The sequence below is a fragment of the Lottia gigantea genome, assembly GCF_000327385.1.
Source record: "Lottia gigantea unplaced genomic scaffold LOTGIsca_16, whole genome shotgun sequence".
NCBI classification, from domain to species: Eukaryota; Metazoa; Mollusca; class Gastropoda; family Lottiidae; genus Lottia; species Lottia gigantea.
In genome coordinates, this window is record NW_008707965.1 from 351,384 (window position 1) to 370,415 (window position 19,032).

The window sequence follows — 19,032 nt, forward strand, 5'->3', positions numbered from 1 at the left end:
ATTATAATTAAGAGTTTTCATAGAATCGATAGTTTTAACAGCATATAAACATTCTGCTAAGAATATACCAAATTTATCTAATAAAGCATGATTATCTGCCTTTATTTTCTTAAAGTCTAATGCACGTCTGATATAAGTTGAAGCAATTCTATCAGAGTTTCCATATCTATGACGCAAGTCTTTCATGGCTTCGTCAAAACCTTTCTCACCACCTATGTTCGAGTAACAACAGACAACATCATGGGGCTGGCCGTAAGTATAAGTTTCTAAATAGTTTAACTTTTCTTCGCTAGAACTGCAATGAGCAAAGACCTGCGATTCCATCTGTCTCATAAACTTTAGAAATTCACCTCCAAATTTCTTTATCTCTACCTTAGGTTTTCTTAAAGATTGAATTAAATCTTTATTAAATATTAAATCAGAAATAATATTTTCTGTATGGGCGGGGGGAACTCTGTTAGCTGTAACCTGAGACACTACACTACCGTGCTCACCCAATGCCTTTTGATCAGCTTTCGATTTGGCTTCTGCTATCGCCACTGCTGACTCCAGGTTAAGTTTTTCTTCTCTGAGTTTGATTTGCAATTTTTCTATCTCGAAGTTTTGCTTCTGTGCAAGATATCTTTGTTTTTCTTGAAGAACAGCTACATCTTGTTCTCTCTTCAACAATATTGCAGGAAAATGAGAAGGATGATCAATTTGTGATATACTGTCATTCGGTTGTATATTTGGTTGTATGCAATCGTAATATGGTGGAGGGATAGAGTTCGGTTTATTAAGCTTTAACCATTCATCAGTATATCTACGGAATTGTCTTATCTCTGATTCAAATTCTTTATATTCACCAGATAATAAACTTCTCTTTCAGAATCATCTAGAACATCTTGGTATTCGTTATGAACAATTTGATACTCTTCTAAAATGTTTAACCATGATTTGTACGAATCCATAATTGGATTATAATCACTTGATGTTACCATGTTATACTGCAACTCTTTCATTTTACTACTGGTGTCATTTACGAGCAGTTTTCTACGTAAATTCAAACTATCAACAAGGAACTTTTCCTTCGGATTACTTATAGATTGAACATTAGTCTCAGTATTTTCGACAGTATTAGTCTGCATATTGATACTGTCATGTTCTTCTAAATTTTCACCATTATTTTGACCATTAGAACCATTATTTGCTCCATCTTCGGTACCATGAACTGACATATCTTCACCGTTCCGACTCATAACTAATGTTGAATTTGTATTATGTGGCGTTGTTAATGCGTAAGACTATCAGGACCACAAAAGCCAAACACATTAGAACAGCGTTCACACAGAGTTTATTAAAACCAAAATATCATAAAACCATAAATATGTGGACAATGCTGAATCTAACAAGATATGATAGGATATTTGACGATTAACTGAAAAGATACAAAATTACATTAACAAGTAACTATTCATATAATTTGGGCAAGAGAGAGACTCTTTAAATACTACAGAATGTAAACAAAGCTATTCGAGAAATTGTACTTTCACTTTCCATATGTGGCAATCGACAGTGCACGCTAATCATCCGTGACGACTCATTGACGATGGAAAAATTTCAGACGCAAACTTTACATATAAATTACAGGACAAATACAAAATGACAGGGAGTTTAGGACCGTTAGAAATGTTCTACGATATACATTAAATAAGATAACATAAAAACATACAAAATTGTCAACCACTAATCTCCACAAATAACAGAAATGAGTTAGAACGATAAAGACTTGACCAGAATGTCAGCCATGCTCTTTGAGAAGGAAGCTATTACGTCACGTTGACCAGTTCGTGTTACTATCGGCTAAGGGTCGGTTCGTTTATATTAACCTGTGCTCTACAATCCTGTTTGATATTTTTGACCACTCGTGGCGGATGGCACTTTCTCAGACGACGAACACAACGCGCATGCATTATTTGTATTCATCTCAGAACTGTATATGGCCCACTTTGAAGATCAATACCTCTCGAACTCACCCATCACACCAGTGTGTTGGCTACGCAAAGTTGATATCTTCACCATCCTTCCAACAAACGCTGATCCTGCAACACTATTACATCACTTCAACTCCGTCCACCCAAGAATCCAATTCACTGTTGAAACTGAAATGAACAGCCAGCTCCCTTTCCTAGACATACGCATACGTATACAAAACCAACCCACATCGACCAATACATCAACTACAAGTCTAATCACCCTAACCGAACTAAGAAGAATGCCATCAAGGCATTAGTTACCAGAGCCAAGTCAGTATGTAGCCACCCAGACAGTAATAAGGAAGAAATCAACCACCTAACCAATGTATTTTGCAGATACAATCAATACCCTCATAATTTAATATCAGACACCATCAACCATATGAACCAACCTACTCAAACCATCACCAAACCTGACCAGCCACCCATCAACATGACCATTCCCTTTATAGGACCCACGAGTCCACAACAACCAACAAAGATATGCAAAAGGATATTGTCTACCAGATCAAGTGTAATTGTGGTGCAGCTTATATAGGTGAAAGTAAACAACCATTGAAAATGAGAGTAAGACAACATAAGACCTCTTGCAACATGGTTAATGGGAAATCAGCCTTAAGCCAGCATCTGATCGAGAATCCAAACCATATTATCCAATGGAAGCCATTCTCACCAACCTCCCTGATGACGCTACCCGTAAATACCATGAAAGCATCATGATTAAGAAACTTCAACCTGAACTGAATAGAGACCAAGGATATCAACTACCAAGAATTTGGGACACCCTGTTGTTGTAATTAACCCTTTGAACTCTCCTAAGATTACTTTCATCTTCTACTCAGTAGTGGCTTCTAAATCTTACCTATCTTAATCCGTGTAATTACCTTTGATCATCCCTAATTAACTGCTCACTTACATGTCTTCTCTTTTGCCTTTGTTGTTTCTATTGTTATTGTTACCTACATATATACTTGTTACTTATTGTTGGTGCCCATTATTAAATTCCTGATAACGGTGTGAGAACCACATTGAAACGTTGAAGTAATAGATATTCTAGAAGTATCTATCCATAAAATTGTCTTATTTTTCTATAACCTGTGCTTCTAATATGCCTTTGAAAGATTAATATTACATAATGAATTAACCCAAATGAAAAGCTCAGTAGTAACGCGGGATTGGTTGTTTTATACCTTTGCACCACTCGCCGCACTTACGAACTTTATTCTTCAGTTTGATTTGCATATTAGGTCCAATCTTACCCATGCTTCCGCCTAGTAAAGCTATCTATCCAAATCTGATCACAGACAATTTTCCGAACTATGGCGGATCTCGCTTGCCCACTAGCCGTGTCGAGGTAGAATCGACCTGAGCAAGATAATCACTGACTATTCTTTATCAAAAGATTAACACTGTAATGTCAATTTATTATATGGTTGTAAAATACATAAAAATCATAGTCAAAAGCTATTCATGGCATTATGTGGCATCTGAGATAGTAATGCTTTTTTCTAGTCATTGTAGTATCAGTGGCCAGATTCACCTTCCACGAACATCCACGTATTTTTCAATGACTTATGATCTATACCTTTTTCAAAATACAGTGTAAGCTGTGGACATTATATGTAATAATTATGTTTTATAAAGAATAAATCAACTAATTTTAATATATGTTGATAGATGCAAAAATCGCGAGATTTAATTTACGATATTATACAAATAAATAGGTAAAAGAGGTATGACTGTTCTTTTTTTATATTTCAATCCATTCACGAACGGTCTATATTCACCACCAAGTCAAACTGGACAGAGTACCAGTGCTAGTAAACTGCACACCAAAATGATAAATTTAGCATAGTTTTCACAGCCACCTAAAATGGATAGTAAAACAAAATTAAAGAAACAGACATTGATGGTGTGAGGGGAACTCTCAATAATATTGAAAAAATAAAGACTCCCGATAGATTCAGGAGAGAGATGAGCTTGATGTTAAATTAGTATAATCTTGTTTCTCAGTAAAAAAAGGATTTAGTAGCACGGCAAAGTTTACACAAGGTAAATTTCATGATCTTGGATCTGTCATTTATTACCGTAATGTACTTTGTTAAGGGCAGACCGAATTTCGTAGGCATTTATCATTATCCTTTATTCAAAATATTAACAAATATGCTTACCATTTTTGTCATTGCTTTTAACTTTTAGGGTTAATGATATGCTAAGGTCTTCGTTTTCGTCTTTAATGCACCGAATATCCGATCCATCATCGTCAGCATTTATTGTAATCGATATGGTTGTATCCTGTCGGTAAGAACATCCATCATCGGACGGATCAGAAACAGTGAAATTAACATAATCTGCCCATTCTTGGCCATTTGCCGAGGATTTCTGCCATTTCCATGACGGATTTGTACCAGAACTGAATTCTCCACTGCATGTAAATGACACACTCTCGTCTACTTCATACTCTTCTTTGGATGGTTCAGTTGTAATATGTACTTCCGATGAGGGGCCTGAGAGAAAAATTTTCTGTATAGTAAATGAGTATACCCTTGCTACAATTTATCTATATGTTTATATTATTTAACACAATAAGTACCTTAGAAAATTGCCACAAAAACTCATTAGTGAAACAATGAGTTATACATACGTGAAAATGTGCCAAACGCTGTTCATATTTCGGATGTAGCTGATTAAATCCTTAAGTTGGAACGTAACTTAACCTCATGGCTACTTACAATGGACGTGTATTTCTATTTCAACTGTTTTGGAGCTGTTAACTATTTCAGCCTGGTTCACTTCACAGATGTACAACCCAGCTTCGTTACGGTAGATATTTGGTAAGTTTAATACACCACCAGTAGCTGGTTTGATATAACCAGATTCCTGGGACTGGAAATACCAAGTGAACTGGCATACTGGGTTGCAGTTGGCCGAGCAGGTCACTTGCAAAGAGGTACCTTCGGCCACAGAGTCAATATTGTCTGGTTTTATTTGGACCAATTCTGGACCATCTGCAATTGAAAAGTTCATACTTGAATATAACCAAAGATAAAAACAAACGTACTCAATTAAGATTAATCAAGATTTGAATTAAAATCAAACAATAGTGAATCCACGTGGTGGATACATTGAACATATATTTGACTAAACGTTTGTTTATGCTCACATTAACTCAACATGCGCAATGTTGTCATAGTGTTCGTAAAAATAAAATACATGTACTAAGTTAAGATGCACTCGTTGGGTTGACAGTTTTGCAATGGCGAAAATCGTACCACATATTATCAAAACTTACAGTAAACTTGTAGATCTATGGAATCATTCAAGCGTCCATCAGAATTAAAAGGGTGTGAAACTTCACAGTAGAAGATGGCTTGTTGTGACCGGCTAACATTGAATAATTCCAGCTCTCCATTTACACCACTAATAAGATTTCCATCATCAATGCTGCCATTATACCATTTGATATCACATTTCGGGTTGCAATGTGTCCAACATGGGATCGGTGCTACATCTTCAAATTCTATCAGCCCAACAGTTTTTGAGGAGTTGATGTGGATAAAATCGGGCCCATCTTTTGCAAAAAATAGAAATTGTTATAACAGTAAACAGTAAAACATACATAGGAACGAAAAGCTAACAGAATATAAATACGATAAATGATTAGTTGGGTTCAACTGTATGTGCGTTTCATGAAATAAAGAAAATAGAAAATATACATGGAATATAATTTGAATTTAGATATGGTTATTGAATGTGTGATGATTAATTTAAATTGGATATCTGACATATACCGTAAAGTACACCCTTTATTTTATACAGCAATCACTTCGTGGAATGTATAATTCAATGCACAACATAGTTACTTACAATAAACTTCCACAGCAAAGTTCTGTTCTATTTCGCTTCCGGGTATTGCGGAGTTAAAAACCTTGCATATGTAAGTTCCAGCTTCTGATCGGTTAACGTTCATTAGTTCCAAGACGGCATCGTTTGTTATTAAAGTGTTATCTTTGAACCACTCTAGTTCACAGGGAGGGTTACAATCATCATGACTGCATGTTACTGGTGCCATATCATAACCTTCTAATATGGGGTCAATTATTGTAGGAGTCAAATCAACACTTTTTGGACCGTCTGGAAGGAATGAAACAAAGGAGAAAATATAACAATCAATATTTTGTTTGGAATTCAAATCAGATGACATCATTTTCGTATTAAATAGATGATAAAAACAATTCCCGATTTCTTGAAAATTATGGTTCCATACTAGATCCTTGTATATAAAGGGAGGATAAAAGAGCTATACGATTGAAGCCCAGGTCCACTGGCGATTCACTTCATCTAGATGCATCCATATAGCAGAATTGTTGCCAATTTTTTTTAATTTAACGCAGTATAACCACATTTATATACTCACAAACAACTTCCAAATCAAGGCTCTGTGTCATTTCACTGCCGGGTTTTGTGGGGTGAGAAACCTTACATATGTAAGTTCCAGCTTGTGATCGGTCAACATTCGTCAGTTCCAGTACTCCATTATTGGTTGGTACCAGATTGTTTTCATTGTACCATCCTTGTTCACAGTAAGGATTGCAATCAACAGGACTGCAAGTTACGGGTGTCATAGCATTGCCTTCTATTATGGGATCAATAGTTGGCGGTGTTAAATGAACACTGTTAGGACCATCTATAACATTCAAAAACATTTTACTTAGAATTTCAACTTTATGGATTATGGGTGTGATTAACTGGTTAATCGATAATATTCTTCGTGAAGTTTGACAATAAATGGATCAATTCTCTTTAAAAAGGGTTTCTTTGGCAGAATTGCATCGGATGTTGTTGGGATAGATAAAATCAACCAAGACAATGTTATTATTTGTTCCTCACAAATCGAAGGTACTGACAAACTCTGCGTTCACAAGAAATCGACATCAAATGCGATCCCCGGAATTCGCTTTCGTTGCAGCTCATTCAATTTGAAGCGATTCGATGCGGTACAAAACACGTCACACGACAGCGCTATAGCGCGGTACAAATCAATGTGCCCTCAACAACCTATCCCTTAAACTTCTTACATAGATTGAAGGTCATTCATTCCAAGATGGATTCGCCCGAGAATCAACATCATACACTCTAAGGATTTAAAGCGCATTAAACCGCTTTAAAAGGCTAATGTGAACACGACAAAAGACACAAAAGAAAAATAACACCATCAGTTAATTTACACTGCAGTTTTTTGACAGGTGAAACATGAATTTGTCTGAACATTGTCTTACTCAAAGGGAGTAAGTATGAGAAGTGATTTGATGGTGTCAGTCAATGAAATAAAAACGAAGTGCCTTTATCATTAGATATGTTCGCAGGTTACTATATTTTATGACTTCTGACGCATTCAAGATTTAAAATGACAAAATTTAAAGATTGATATAGAGTGATTTATAGTCAATGAATTTTTATGTTTATATTGCTATTTATGGCTTAGCACAGGATAGATATTGACATAGTGAAATGAAACTACAGTCGTAAATGAAAAGATATATCGGAGCCTTGGTTTGTGAACCTGTTAAATGCCACGGCGAAGGTGGACGTCACCTGCCCAATATTGTTTCAACACACCAAAAAGCTCGAATGTTATATTGTGCTAGTCGATACACCTTAAAAAAAAATTAATGAATTGTTGCTGTTATAAATGTCATGTCAACCAAATGTTGAGAAAATCTGAAATGATTATTTGTACAGTTTTTTGTATGACTGTGTTTATGATATCCAAATGTAGATCAAAAAAAGAATTCTATATATAACCCTGTTTGCGAAGTTTAAAAGTAATTTTATTTCTCGTAAAAAAAAATTTATATGCAAAATATGCTCGTGCGTTACAAATGAAACGAAAATTGATATTTATGAAAATAAAATTATCAATTTTGGCATTGACCTTTCTGTAATTCAAATAATATAGTAATGCTTTACTATGCTTCAGATACTGGAATTGAGCAGGTCAGGCTAATTCTCCTGTAGTCATTTTTTGCATGTATATCAGTTTTCAACATTCATACTTACAGTGAACATCTACACTGAGACTAGCTGTCATTTCGCTGTCGGGTATTGTTGGGTTAGAAACCCTACATATGTAAGTTCCAGCTTGTGATCGTTCAACGTTCGTCAGTTCCAGAACTCCATCATTGGTTGGTACCAGATTGTTATCTTTGTACCACTCTAGTACACAGTAAGGATTACATGTGCCGTGATTACATGTTACAGCACTGATGTCGTCTCCTTCAAACACAGGATCAACTGATGGTGGTGTAAGGGTAACTAAACTGGGTCCATCTGGAAAATATACAAATTTGAAGACACCGGAATATTAAAACTAGCTCATTTGAAACCACCTAGAAATTAATCGTATGGAAATGTTCTTTATCGAGCCACTTTCTGTCTCGCAAGGTCGTTAAAAAAATGTTTTGAATTTTGGATGGAAATTGCGTATCGATGTTCTTATATCTACAGGAAGGAGTACGCTAATCATTGATTATGCTTTCAGATTATTGTACCTTTATGACAGTTTAAGATTTAACACGTTACAATTTGAAGATTGATATAAATTGATATAAAGCGTTGTTCTGAAATTTTTGGAGAAAATTGAAAAATCTTGCAGATATCCCAGAGTACGATCAATCCCATTGCATCAATGCTCCTTCAAGACATTCTGATCATAAAACATATGTTGGAATTATTGTAGGATTACCATATGTATTTTTTTTTTAGATCATGGAAATGAAATTGTCCCATGTCTGTCGTTCTGTTTCTATTTCATGTACACAACCCTCGCGCCGAAATTCAATTTTCAAACTGTACGTATGTTAGTGACATGAATGTGCGTATTCTAATATCCTTTCCCCAATACAATAGGCATTTAACAATAGATATAATAGATAGGGTGTTGATTTTTACATTTCAGACAAGGGTGAATTCGATTCCAATTATTACAGTTCTCGCGATCAGTGAAATGAACAGCTAAGTAGTAAAAATCGGTATAAGAATGCCCAGTATCTCTTGTTATCGCAAAGCGTCAATAAATTGGCAAGAGAAAACGGTGCATATCACTTACAATATACTGTGAAATCTTTCAATCCAACTACCACACCATCCATTAAGCATCGTAGAGACATACCATCTTCAGGGGATTTCAGTACTTTAGTCAGTACAGATTCTCGAGAAAAAGAACATTCGCCTGCGCTAGGAGGAACCAGCGCACCATTAGTAATATCGCTTGAGTCAGGATACGATTCCCAATCCAATGCACCTGAAAGTTTTCTCTCCCATAACCAAGGTTGGACTGGATCTCCGACTTTCCCAATACAGGTTATTGTGACTTCATCATCTTCGAAATAAATAATTTTATCTGGATTGACACTGAACGTAAGATCTGATGGACTAGCTGAAAATGAATTTTTGTAACATATCTAAAATGAAATACAATAAACTTAAATTAATTACTAACGACCCGAACTTCATAACAAAACCCGAAATTCCAAAACAAGATTTTGACGAAACATTGGTAGCAGCTATTGAGCTTTTCACATGAGGAATTATATCAATCATAAGTTAGTATTTCATAATGAAAAGTAGTATCAGGTGTCTAGAAGAGTAAGGATACCATGCCTGGCACACACGCCATTGCTGCTGTACATTCACAACACACACTACAAATAGAAACGCGCCAACTGAAGAAATAGCAAATTCATTGATTCATTATGTATGGTAGCCCGAAGAGGGATCACAATCTGATGCATACCAATTTTGTTGGTGAATCAATGTCCGAAATCCTACGTCACCGTCCAAATTTTAGCACAAACTAAGTATGTACAAACAATTTCGCTATCATGATCAAAATCGATGAGTATCTTTGCACAACTACAAACACACAAATATTAATGATATTTAAATGTATGTTTAATTGCTTACTTTCAACAGTGATAGATTTGATATCTTCAGGATTCGGACTTATTGGTCCACCACCATTACTCGCTGAAAGTTTACATTTGTATTCGTTTCCATCACCGCAGTCTGGATTTGCAATATCAACTTGAAGAAAATTTAATGGCTCCGTATTGGGCAAATTTCGGCTTGCTGTATATTTCATGGAATCAAAACCTGTATGAAGTTGTGGAGGATTACCGCCCACTATGGATGCCATCGGTTGATCATCTTTATACAAGTAAATTGCAAAGATGTCCGTTATGTCGGATCCGGAAGCAGCGGTGCATTTTAATGTTAATGTCGGAGTGTTTGGTGGGACCGTTTCACCAGGAAGAACTTCAATAGAAGCCCCATTTCCTGACAATAGAAAACAAAGTTAACCGCATTAAAACAATATAAATCAAGGATGACTTTACTTCGTCCTATCCCCAACATCTGGATCTGGACCATTCACGCACAAGTTTCGTGATTTCATTTCTTTGTTTGGTGAATAAAAATAAATATTAAGGAAATTTTATGTTAGTATCGGAATTTGAAATTAAACTTTTAGTCCTACTTTTCTGCGTCTAACTGATCTAATGAAGTCCCCGTGATACTCACTCGGTCCCCGGATTTGTTTTGAATTTGTTAATGATATCGTGCTGATTAAATAAAAATGTTATTTTTGGGTTCAAGTGTATATGTCACAAGATTTTTATGGAATAATTACTTACCTTTTCTGATGGCAATACATATGACGATAATAAAGTAAAATATATGTGAGGTAAACGACATCCTGAGATTCTGTTCTATCGACCGAATGGAAACTTTTGCAATGATTGCTGTGATCATTTCAATCTGATTTTATGATGTTTATAAAAATTTGAAGAGGTAATACTGCCGTTCTTAAACACCAATCAAATTTAGAAAAGCTCTGAAATATGTACCTATTTATTACTTTCAAACAAATACTTGAATCATCGAAAAGGGTGGTTACCTGTTTGTTACCAAGGTTAATGCACTTCTATACTTTATGTCTAAACTGTTAGACATATAAACAGTACTTCAAACGTTGATAATGGTGGTTAGCAATAGTGACACATATACGTAGAACATTCTTGAGCATAGTAGCATTAAAGCCGCGGTATATGTCGGTGTGTTGAATTTGATTTACATTATTTTAATGTTTCTTACTTGAATAAGAGATAAAGATTCTGGTCAAAATTTGTAAACATTGGCTTATTATTTTTTTGACGTCGTTAAGTCCGATGCATACGAGTCAATAGCTCGGCCATTCGTCAGAAATCTACCCATGATCATACGCCTATTTTCCACGCTTTTGGTTTTGAAGATCAGATCCGAGTGGACGAATAAGGAGATCCATTAAAATCATGTGAAACCTATTACATTTATGTGGAGTGTAGAAAATTTAAAATCGAAAACGTAAATCAAAATTAAGATGTTACTTTCTGGAATATAATTAGATGTTTTGATCATTTGAAATAACTAAAATTTTTTCAACATGTTTAAATGATTGTCAAAGTAATGTCAAACTTTATTAAAATATGTTGTGACATGAGTGACAATGTCAAAATTTATAAACCTCCTCTATGAAGAGCGCATGAAAAATTAATGTGAAATATTATATTCGAAATGATGAAATTCACAGATGGAAACAACTTTATTTTCGAAATGGGCATTGAAATGAAATGATTATTCACATTATTACATGCTGACTTAATTCTTGTTGTTACAGACTCCAATCGAAACACTGGCCCATTGTTGTAGAAAATTGTTCCTCTTTAGTCCTCATAAGAATAACTGTCATCATAATTGCTATCATAATCGTCATTATCTGAAACATTGAATTGACATTACTTCAGAAAATAATTAACACATTGGTGAGTTGCTGCATTTTCTACACATAACACATAACCACCATGATATTTTTAATAACTGCTCGAAGATTAAAAATGAAGCTAAAAAGTTTTATCAAAATGAGGTTGCTGAAACCATATACGAGGAGAGGCTAAAAAGTTCATAGGCTGACTATGAAGAAACCATTCATTTACTGATAGCTCTATTACTATGGCCAACGCTATCTTTTTATTTAGAAACAAACGCCTACTAGGACTACGTGACAATTTTGGTAATAGATCAATAAATCAACTTGTTCTTATGTGGATCAAACGGTGTACAAATTTTTTGCATAACAATTCAACTTACTACAAGTACAACTGTATCTATTCGATAAACTGTTGATTACCAGTTGTTCATCAGATTCCCAACAACACACAGTGATTCCATCTAACACAACACTATTAGAGTCCAAATCAGTACAATCGCTGCCTTGAAGACATGAACCTTGAACAGCTAAAATTGATTTTCCACATAGTTATTGGTATAGGAAATACCACTTTTATGCATTTGACAATAATGACGGGCAGTGCAATTCCGTATGTGGGGAAATCTTTAAGGTGGCAGATTTATCATTATTTACAGCGATATAAAGCGTGTTCAAAGCTCATTCATAGATGCAAACTATCGATGATGTTATTTCAATATGGTCCTGAAAACCATTTCGTTTCCGAGCTTATTCTCGCTCGTTTGTAGTTTCGTCTTTTCAGGAAGTCATTTCGTTCAAATCAACAGGAATATACATAAACAAGTTATTGATGAGAAAAACTCTTATCTATATAGTAGAATTCAATACTTACAGCATGCAATTAATGTACACAGAGAAATGCCATTACTACAAGTACAGGTATTGCAGTCTATCTTGAACTGTTCTCCATCTTCATAGATGATGCCATTTTCAACACATTGTTCTACAAACAAGAAGTATTAAAGCTTTAGTTGACATCTTGATTTCTGTTATCAAATTTTTAATTTCACAATATTTGATGGATCTCAAACAAATGCGTAAACTATTGAATACATTAATGAAAAAGGAAGTAGCTTTGTATGTGAGGTCGGGTATTCAAAAGGAGAAATTCTAAATGGACTCAACGGAATGGCAGACGGACATAATTATCATAAATAAAATGGTATATTAAATAATGCTTACTGGGCTGACATTCTTTTTCTGTGCAGACAGAATTACCATCAACGCATGTACAAATATTACAGTCATCTTTATATCTTTCACCATTGTAGTACACCTTTCCATCAACTTCACAATCTTCAAATTTTAATGAAAAATATATTTCACGAAGATTCTGTTGTCAAAATGACAAGACCATCATTAGTATAATATGCTAATCTTGTAACGTTGCGAAAACGGTTGCGTGTATTTTGTAAAGACATAATTGTCTATCTTATACCCCTTTTCGGCAGCGGATGTTGACTCGGAGAAGACATGTGAAGGCTAGCAGGGAGAAAACAATTGAGAAAGGATGACCAGCAGAAAGAAGACAAGTAAAATAAGAGAAGTATCATGGATTGCACGAAGTACAAAGCAACATCTACATTGAATGGAAGAGGTTGTGGCATCTAAAATATTGGTCAAACAATACAAACATACCTCGACTTGAAGGATGACAGGCCATTTTGGTACATCCCGCACCCTTTTGACTTTTTGGGGCAATACTATATAATATAACCAAGTTTCAGCAAAATCCGTAAAGAATTGCACCTTCTACAGTCTTTCCGAGCATATCGAACAAATAAAAGTGCCCTACTTAAACACCCCTTTATGCATTTCGCTTACACTAGGAATAAATGTTATATTAAGACGGATATGTACTAATGTTGCTTTAAAAATAACTTTACCTCGACTTGATGGATGACAGAGAAGTAATGTACATCCTGCACCTTTGCTGCCACAAAAACAATTGTTACACTCTATTTGGAAATTTTCCCCTTCTTTATACGTTATACCATTGTGCACACATGTGCCTGTAAAATTAAAGATTCGTGAAATTATCTGCATTAACCTACTACTTAAAGCATACAAACATCACAAAAATAAAAACTGACCAAACCTTATGATTATCAGTATATCTTATAAGATCGTTCCTGAAATTGTTGTGGGATGATGAACAAATATATGAAATACGTCTTGAATTTAATCGTATACACAGTCTTCGAAATAATTTTTTTTTAATGTTTTCAAAACAATATTGATTCGGTCCAGCAACAAATTGGGAGAAGAAAAGATGAATTATTGGGATCTTGTCAAACTATGGCTAAAAGTGATCTTAATTCCAATCACTTTGAGAATAAAAAATTTCAGAAACCAGACTTAAATAGCCAATCATAATTTGTATTAAAAGATTTGGGTCTGAAAGTACGGAGTTGTCTTGAGTTCTGTTGATTGAAAAAAATGCAAAATCACATAAATATTTAATTTTTAGCGAGAAATATTGCCGGTGGTCTTAACAAATATGTGACTTGATCTACTCATGTAAAAAATAGATGTTCATTACCTTGTATAAATGTCGAAAAGGATAACAGAAGGGCAATTTGAATTACCAACCCGTACATCTTGAAACCTGTGGCTGTTGTGCAAATTTATGCAGTTCCGGGTATAATTGCAGTTTATTTACGAAATCATACAATTTATACAGTTCGACTTTTGACAGGTTTGAGTTTTTATTTGACAGCAAATATCAACATGACATATATCTTCCCTTCTTTCAGCTATATAAATTAATGTATTAACTAGCACGGAAAGATTGTTTTAGATTTATCATTTTTTATACGCCCACGTGGAATGTGGGGCGTATATTGCCGTCACCCGTGTCCGTCGGTCCGTCCGTCCGTCCGTCCGTCGGTCCGTCCACAATTGCTTGTTAACACTCTACACGTCACAATTCTTTAAGGATTTTGACGAAACTTGCTGAAATTGTTTATTATCACCCAAGGATGAACCCTATTGAAAATCAATAAAATCGAAAAATATTTAATATGAATTATTGCCCTTGTTCTTTAAAACACGTTCGATTTTTAGCTCGTTAACACTCTACAAGTCACAATTCTTTACTGATTTTGACAAAACTTGCTGAAATTATTTATTATCACCCAAGGATGAACCCTATAGAAAATCAATAAAATCGAAAAATATTTGATATGAATTATTGCCCTTGTTATTGAAAATGCGTTCAATTTGTAGCACGTAAACACTCTAGAAGGCACAATTATTGATGGATTTTGACGAAACTTGGTGTGAGTGTATGTAATCACCCAAGGATGAAGCCTATCGAAAATCAGAAAAATCGAAAAGTATTTAGTATAAGTTATTGCCCTTGTTCTTAAAAATGTGTTTAAGGTTTAGCCTGTAAACACTTTAGAAGGCCCAATTCTTGACAGATTTTGATGAAACTTGGTAATATTATTCGGTATCGCCTCAAAAAGTTCAAAAGAAGTGTATGTCTGAAGGTTGAATATTTCATACTGGTAATTGTTACTGTACTGCCAAATATTTTTATTTAAAATCAAAGCTGCCAGTGGGCGTATATTACCTTGCCTGGCAAGCTATCTTCTTTTTTGGTGATAATTTCCATTATTATCAATTTTGTTACGATTGTTTGATTTTGTGTGTCTATGTCATTATGAAGATGATCCCTATCGATTTTCTAGATGATCGGATAATTTTTCACCGAAATATCGTGTCTGACTTGACGTTTTACCCTATTAGCTATATTGTGCAACTCGTGCCAACTCTACAGACTACAATTCTTTACAGATTCTTTTGATTTTGTGTGTCAATGTCATTATGAAGATGATCCCTATCGATTTTCGTGATGATCGGATAATGGACATGGGCAATGATTCATATACTGAACATTATTCAGTATCGCCCTAAAGAGTTCAAAAGAAGTGTATGACTGAAGGTTGATTATATCATACTGGTGATTGTTATTGTACTGCTAATATATTTTTATTCAAAATCAAATCTGCCAGTGGGCGTATGTAACCTTGCCTGGCAAGCTTTCTATTCATTTTTCCTTTTGTTCTTTTTCTAACCGCTTATCTTCCGTTTTCGTTTGGAAGTTTTCTTGTCTACTCCTCTCGTTTATCTTCTCTTGTCGCCATCTTTACTTATTTATCTTTTCTCTGCTGGTTTTCTTTTCCCATTTTTCCACTTTAATACTTGATGCTATCTTTCTCTGCTCTTGTTTCTTCCCTCCGTTTATCATTTGTCTCCTCTTCTTTGAATCACCTTTTATAATTCCCATCTCGACTATGATTTACTTCATTCAGTAATTAAGCACTATTTTAGAGACACGAAAAATGTTTTTTAATACTCACCACCACCACGCTTAGTTACGGGCCTGGCGGGACATTTAAGTGGGTTTCCATGTGTCTAATGTGTCGACATTGAGTATTAGGTAAATGCATAAAATTTTACAACTACACCAATACATTACGATATGTCATATTATTAATATTGGTCTGAAACAAAATGAGACTACTAGCTGAAGTTGCAAATACAATACAAACGATTTTAGAACAGAAGTGGGCGATGCAAATATGGATAGGTGGTGTAATTACCATAAATAGCGACATTTTATATCTGGCCGTAATCGTGACAATATCCTATCCGTATTACACCCGGAACGGATAGGGCTTGATTAGCCGAGTTACCGTGACCAATGATATCCGTGATAAAGGAGCGATCTTCTTGTTGCAGATGAGTTAGTAGTTCTGACACGATATAATGGGGAATCATAGACTATTAAATACTACGTATGTCAAGTTAACTTATCAACATCTGTTGGTGACTTCATGTCGAATGCATGAAATAAATGAATCGTTAAATAAATGACGAAAGTCACAGATGGAAACAACTTTATTTTTTGAATAAAGATAATAACACGCTGTCTTGATTCTTGTTATTACAGACTACAATCAAAACACAGGCCCATTACTTAAATAACTGTCTTCTTTAGATCTCATTCGCATCTGAAAAATTGAAAGAAATGAATTAACGTATGGTGGTTTTTCTGCTTTTCATCACACATGCGTTATAGCACGTCACGATCATCATATTTTGAATTATAGTTGCTTGAAAATGGAAATAAACCATTATAAAGTGATTAAGCTTTGTGAAACTACAAAGGTGACGTCTGAAGTAGAAGTTAAGAGAAGGGGGTAAACTGGTAAAAATCACTTTACCAGACTTTTTCTACACTTAGTTTTTGGACACAAATATCTCCAAGGATAAGGGGGATTCATAATTACCTGTTGTGGGTCAAACGGTGTATATCTGTGGATATTGAATATATCAAAAAGTCCAAGAAAATGAAAATAGAAAACCACAAACGAAGAATCCATGTCTGCATTTTTATCAGATTTTCTTTATGTCAATATCTTATTAAAGTAATACATCTTTGCAATATCAATTTTTAATGTCTTATATGGTGATATGAACCATATCGATTGATTTTTTTGATATCAAACAAACATTCTCTGCTGTGTATATAATGCAAGACATCTTATTACGATATTTTTAGCATCTTATGTGTATAACTACTTCATCTGGGACTTAACTTAGTGCAGAGTGCTATTAACAAATATGGAACTCGTACCATTATGTTGAACAAGTTGTTGAAAACAACCTTTGAGGCGAAATAGCTTGTACATTATTGAAGAACACATTCAAGGAAAACGAAGTGTTTTTAAGGAGGTTGAGTATTCGAAATAAGTAATTCCAAATAGACTAAAAGCAATGGCGCACGACACAACATGAAAGATCAAAATTTGAAAAATAATACATTAACTAATGCTTACTTAGCAGGAAGGATCACCATCAACGCATGTACAAGTATTACAGTCATCTTTATATCTTTCACCATTGTAGTACACCTTTCCATCAACTTCACAATCTTCAAGTTATAATGAAAAAAATATTGCAAGCAGATTCTGTTGTCAAGGCGACAGACGAGTATTAAAATTAGCAGGACAATTCAGGGGGTTTCATTTGGTGCAAAAACCATACTGTCTATCTAAAACGATATTTCGACATTGGGTATTGGGTAAATACATAAAATCTAGTAATGAGACGTCTAAAATATTGGCAACGTACCTTGACCTGATGGAAAACAATACTTTTTGGTACAGGCTGCACCTCCTCTTACACACTGACATTTGTTACACTCTATTTGGAAGCCTTCCCCTTCTTTATACTTTATCCCATTGTGTTTACATGTGCCTGTAAAATTAAAGATTAACGAAAGTACCCGTGCTAAAGACTGATTCCTAATGCAAATGACTCGGCGGAAATGAAATAACTTTGTAAGTGATGATAAGTACTTGAAGATGCCTAGGCAGATCATTCAAAATTATAAAAAAATATATTTAATAATACTTACTTGGCTGACAGTCTATTTTTGTGCAGACAGGATCACCATCAACGCATGTACAAGTATTACAGTCATCTTTATATCTTTCACCATTGTAGTACACCTTTCCATCAATTTTACAATCTTCAAGTTATAATGAAAAATATATTTCAAGCAGATTCTGTTGTCAAGATGACACACGATTATTAAAATTAGCATGCCAATTCAGGGGGTTTCATTTGGAGTGAAAAAAATAATGTCTATCTAATGCGACTTTTTTAAATTGGGTAAATACATAAAATTTTACAACTACAACAATACATTACGATATGTCGCATATTATTAATATTGGTCCGATACTGGATGAAGCTGCAAATACATTAGAAACGATTTTAGAACAGAAGTCTCGTTCTTAAGAATAGCATTTATCTAAATTTAGATTCACAGATGGTGCAAAGAAGCATCTAACTAACCATACATTGAGATAGATATCTAGTCATGTGACGTCTAAAATATTGGAAACGTACCTTGACTTGATGGAAAACAATACTTTTTGGTACAGGCTGCACCTCCTCTTACACACTGACATTTGTTACACTCTATTTGGAAGCTTTCCCCTTCTTCATACTTTATTCCATTGTGCTCACATGTGCCTGTAAAATTAAAGATTAATGAAATAACCAGTGCTAAAATATACAAACATCACAAATGTAAAGTTGATTCCTAATGCGAATGACTTTGTGAGTGATGTTAAATATTCCAAGAGCTTTTCT

At 34.6% G+C, this 19,032-nt stretch overlaps 3 protein-coding genes across 3 annotated transcripts in view; all 3 read right to left on the bottom strand.

Moving 5' to 3' along the window:
- Positions 1-815: 815 nt before the first annotated feature.
- On the bottom strand, positions 816-10,769 carry LOTGIDRAFT_158062 (hypothetical protein; the record flags this gene model as incomplete). The annotated part of the gene is made up of 12 exons (XM_009051096.1): positions 816-1,283; positions 2,693-2,755; positions 3,828-3,883; positions 4,187-4,522; positions 4,748-5,023; positions 5,308-5,586; positions 5,883-6,149; positions 6,499-6,702; positions 8,076-8,345; positions 9,124-9,453; positions 9,981-10,352; positions 10,709-10,769. 12 exons carry the CDS (start codon positions 10,767-10,769, stop codon positions 816-818), a joined length of 2,982 nt encoding a protein of 993 aa, XP_009049344.1.
- Positions 10,770-11,423: 654 nt separating this feature from the next.
- Positions 11,424-13,534, bottom strand: LOTGIDRAFT_230854 (hypothetical protein). The gene is made up of 5 exons (XM_009051097.1): positions 13,498-13,534; positions 13,042-13,155; positions 12,692-12,802; positions 12,201-12,347; positions 11,424-11,829 (listed from the first exon to the last, which is right to left on the bottom strand). The coding sequence occupies exons 1-5, from the start codon at positions 13,520-13,522 to the stop codon at positions 11,777-11,779; spliced, it is 450 nt and encodes a 149-aa protein (XP_009049345.1). The 5' UTR covers positions 13,523-13,534; the 3' UTR covers positions 11,424-11,776.
- Positions 13,535-16,752: 3,218 nt separating this feature from the next.
- Positions 16,753-19,032, bottom strand: part of LOTGIDRAFT_230855 (hypothetical protein) — a gene marked incomplete at its 5' end in the record, with an annotated part of 5,464 nt that continues 3,184 nt past the window's right edge. Inside the window, 5 exons of the mRNA XM_009051098.1 lie at positions 16,753-16,880; positions 17,160-17,254; positions 18,004-18,129; positions 18,290-18,403; positions 18,787-18,912. Coding sequence (XP_009049346.1) covers positions 16,827-16,880; positions 17,160-17,254; positions 18,004-18,129; positions 18,290-18,403; positions 18,787-18,912 — 515 coding nt within the window. The 3' untranslated portion in view covers positions 16,753-16,826. The remainder of the gene's footprint in view (positions 16,881-17,159; positions 17,255-18,003; positions 18,130-18,289; positions 18,404-18,786; positions 18,913-19,032) is intronic.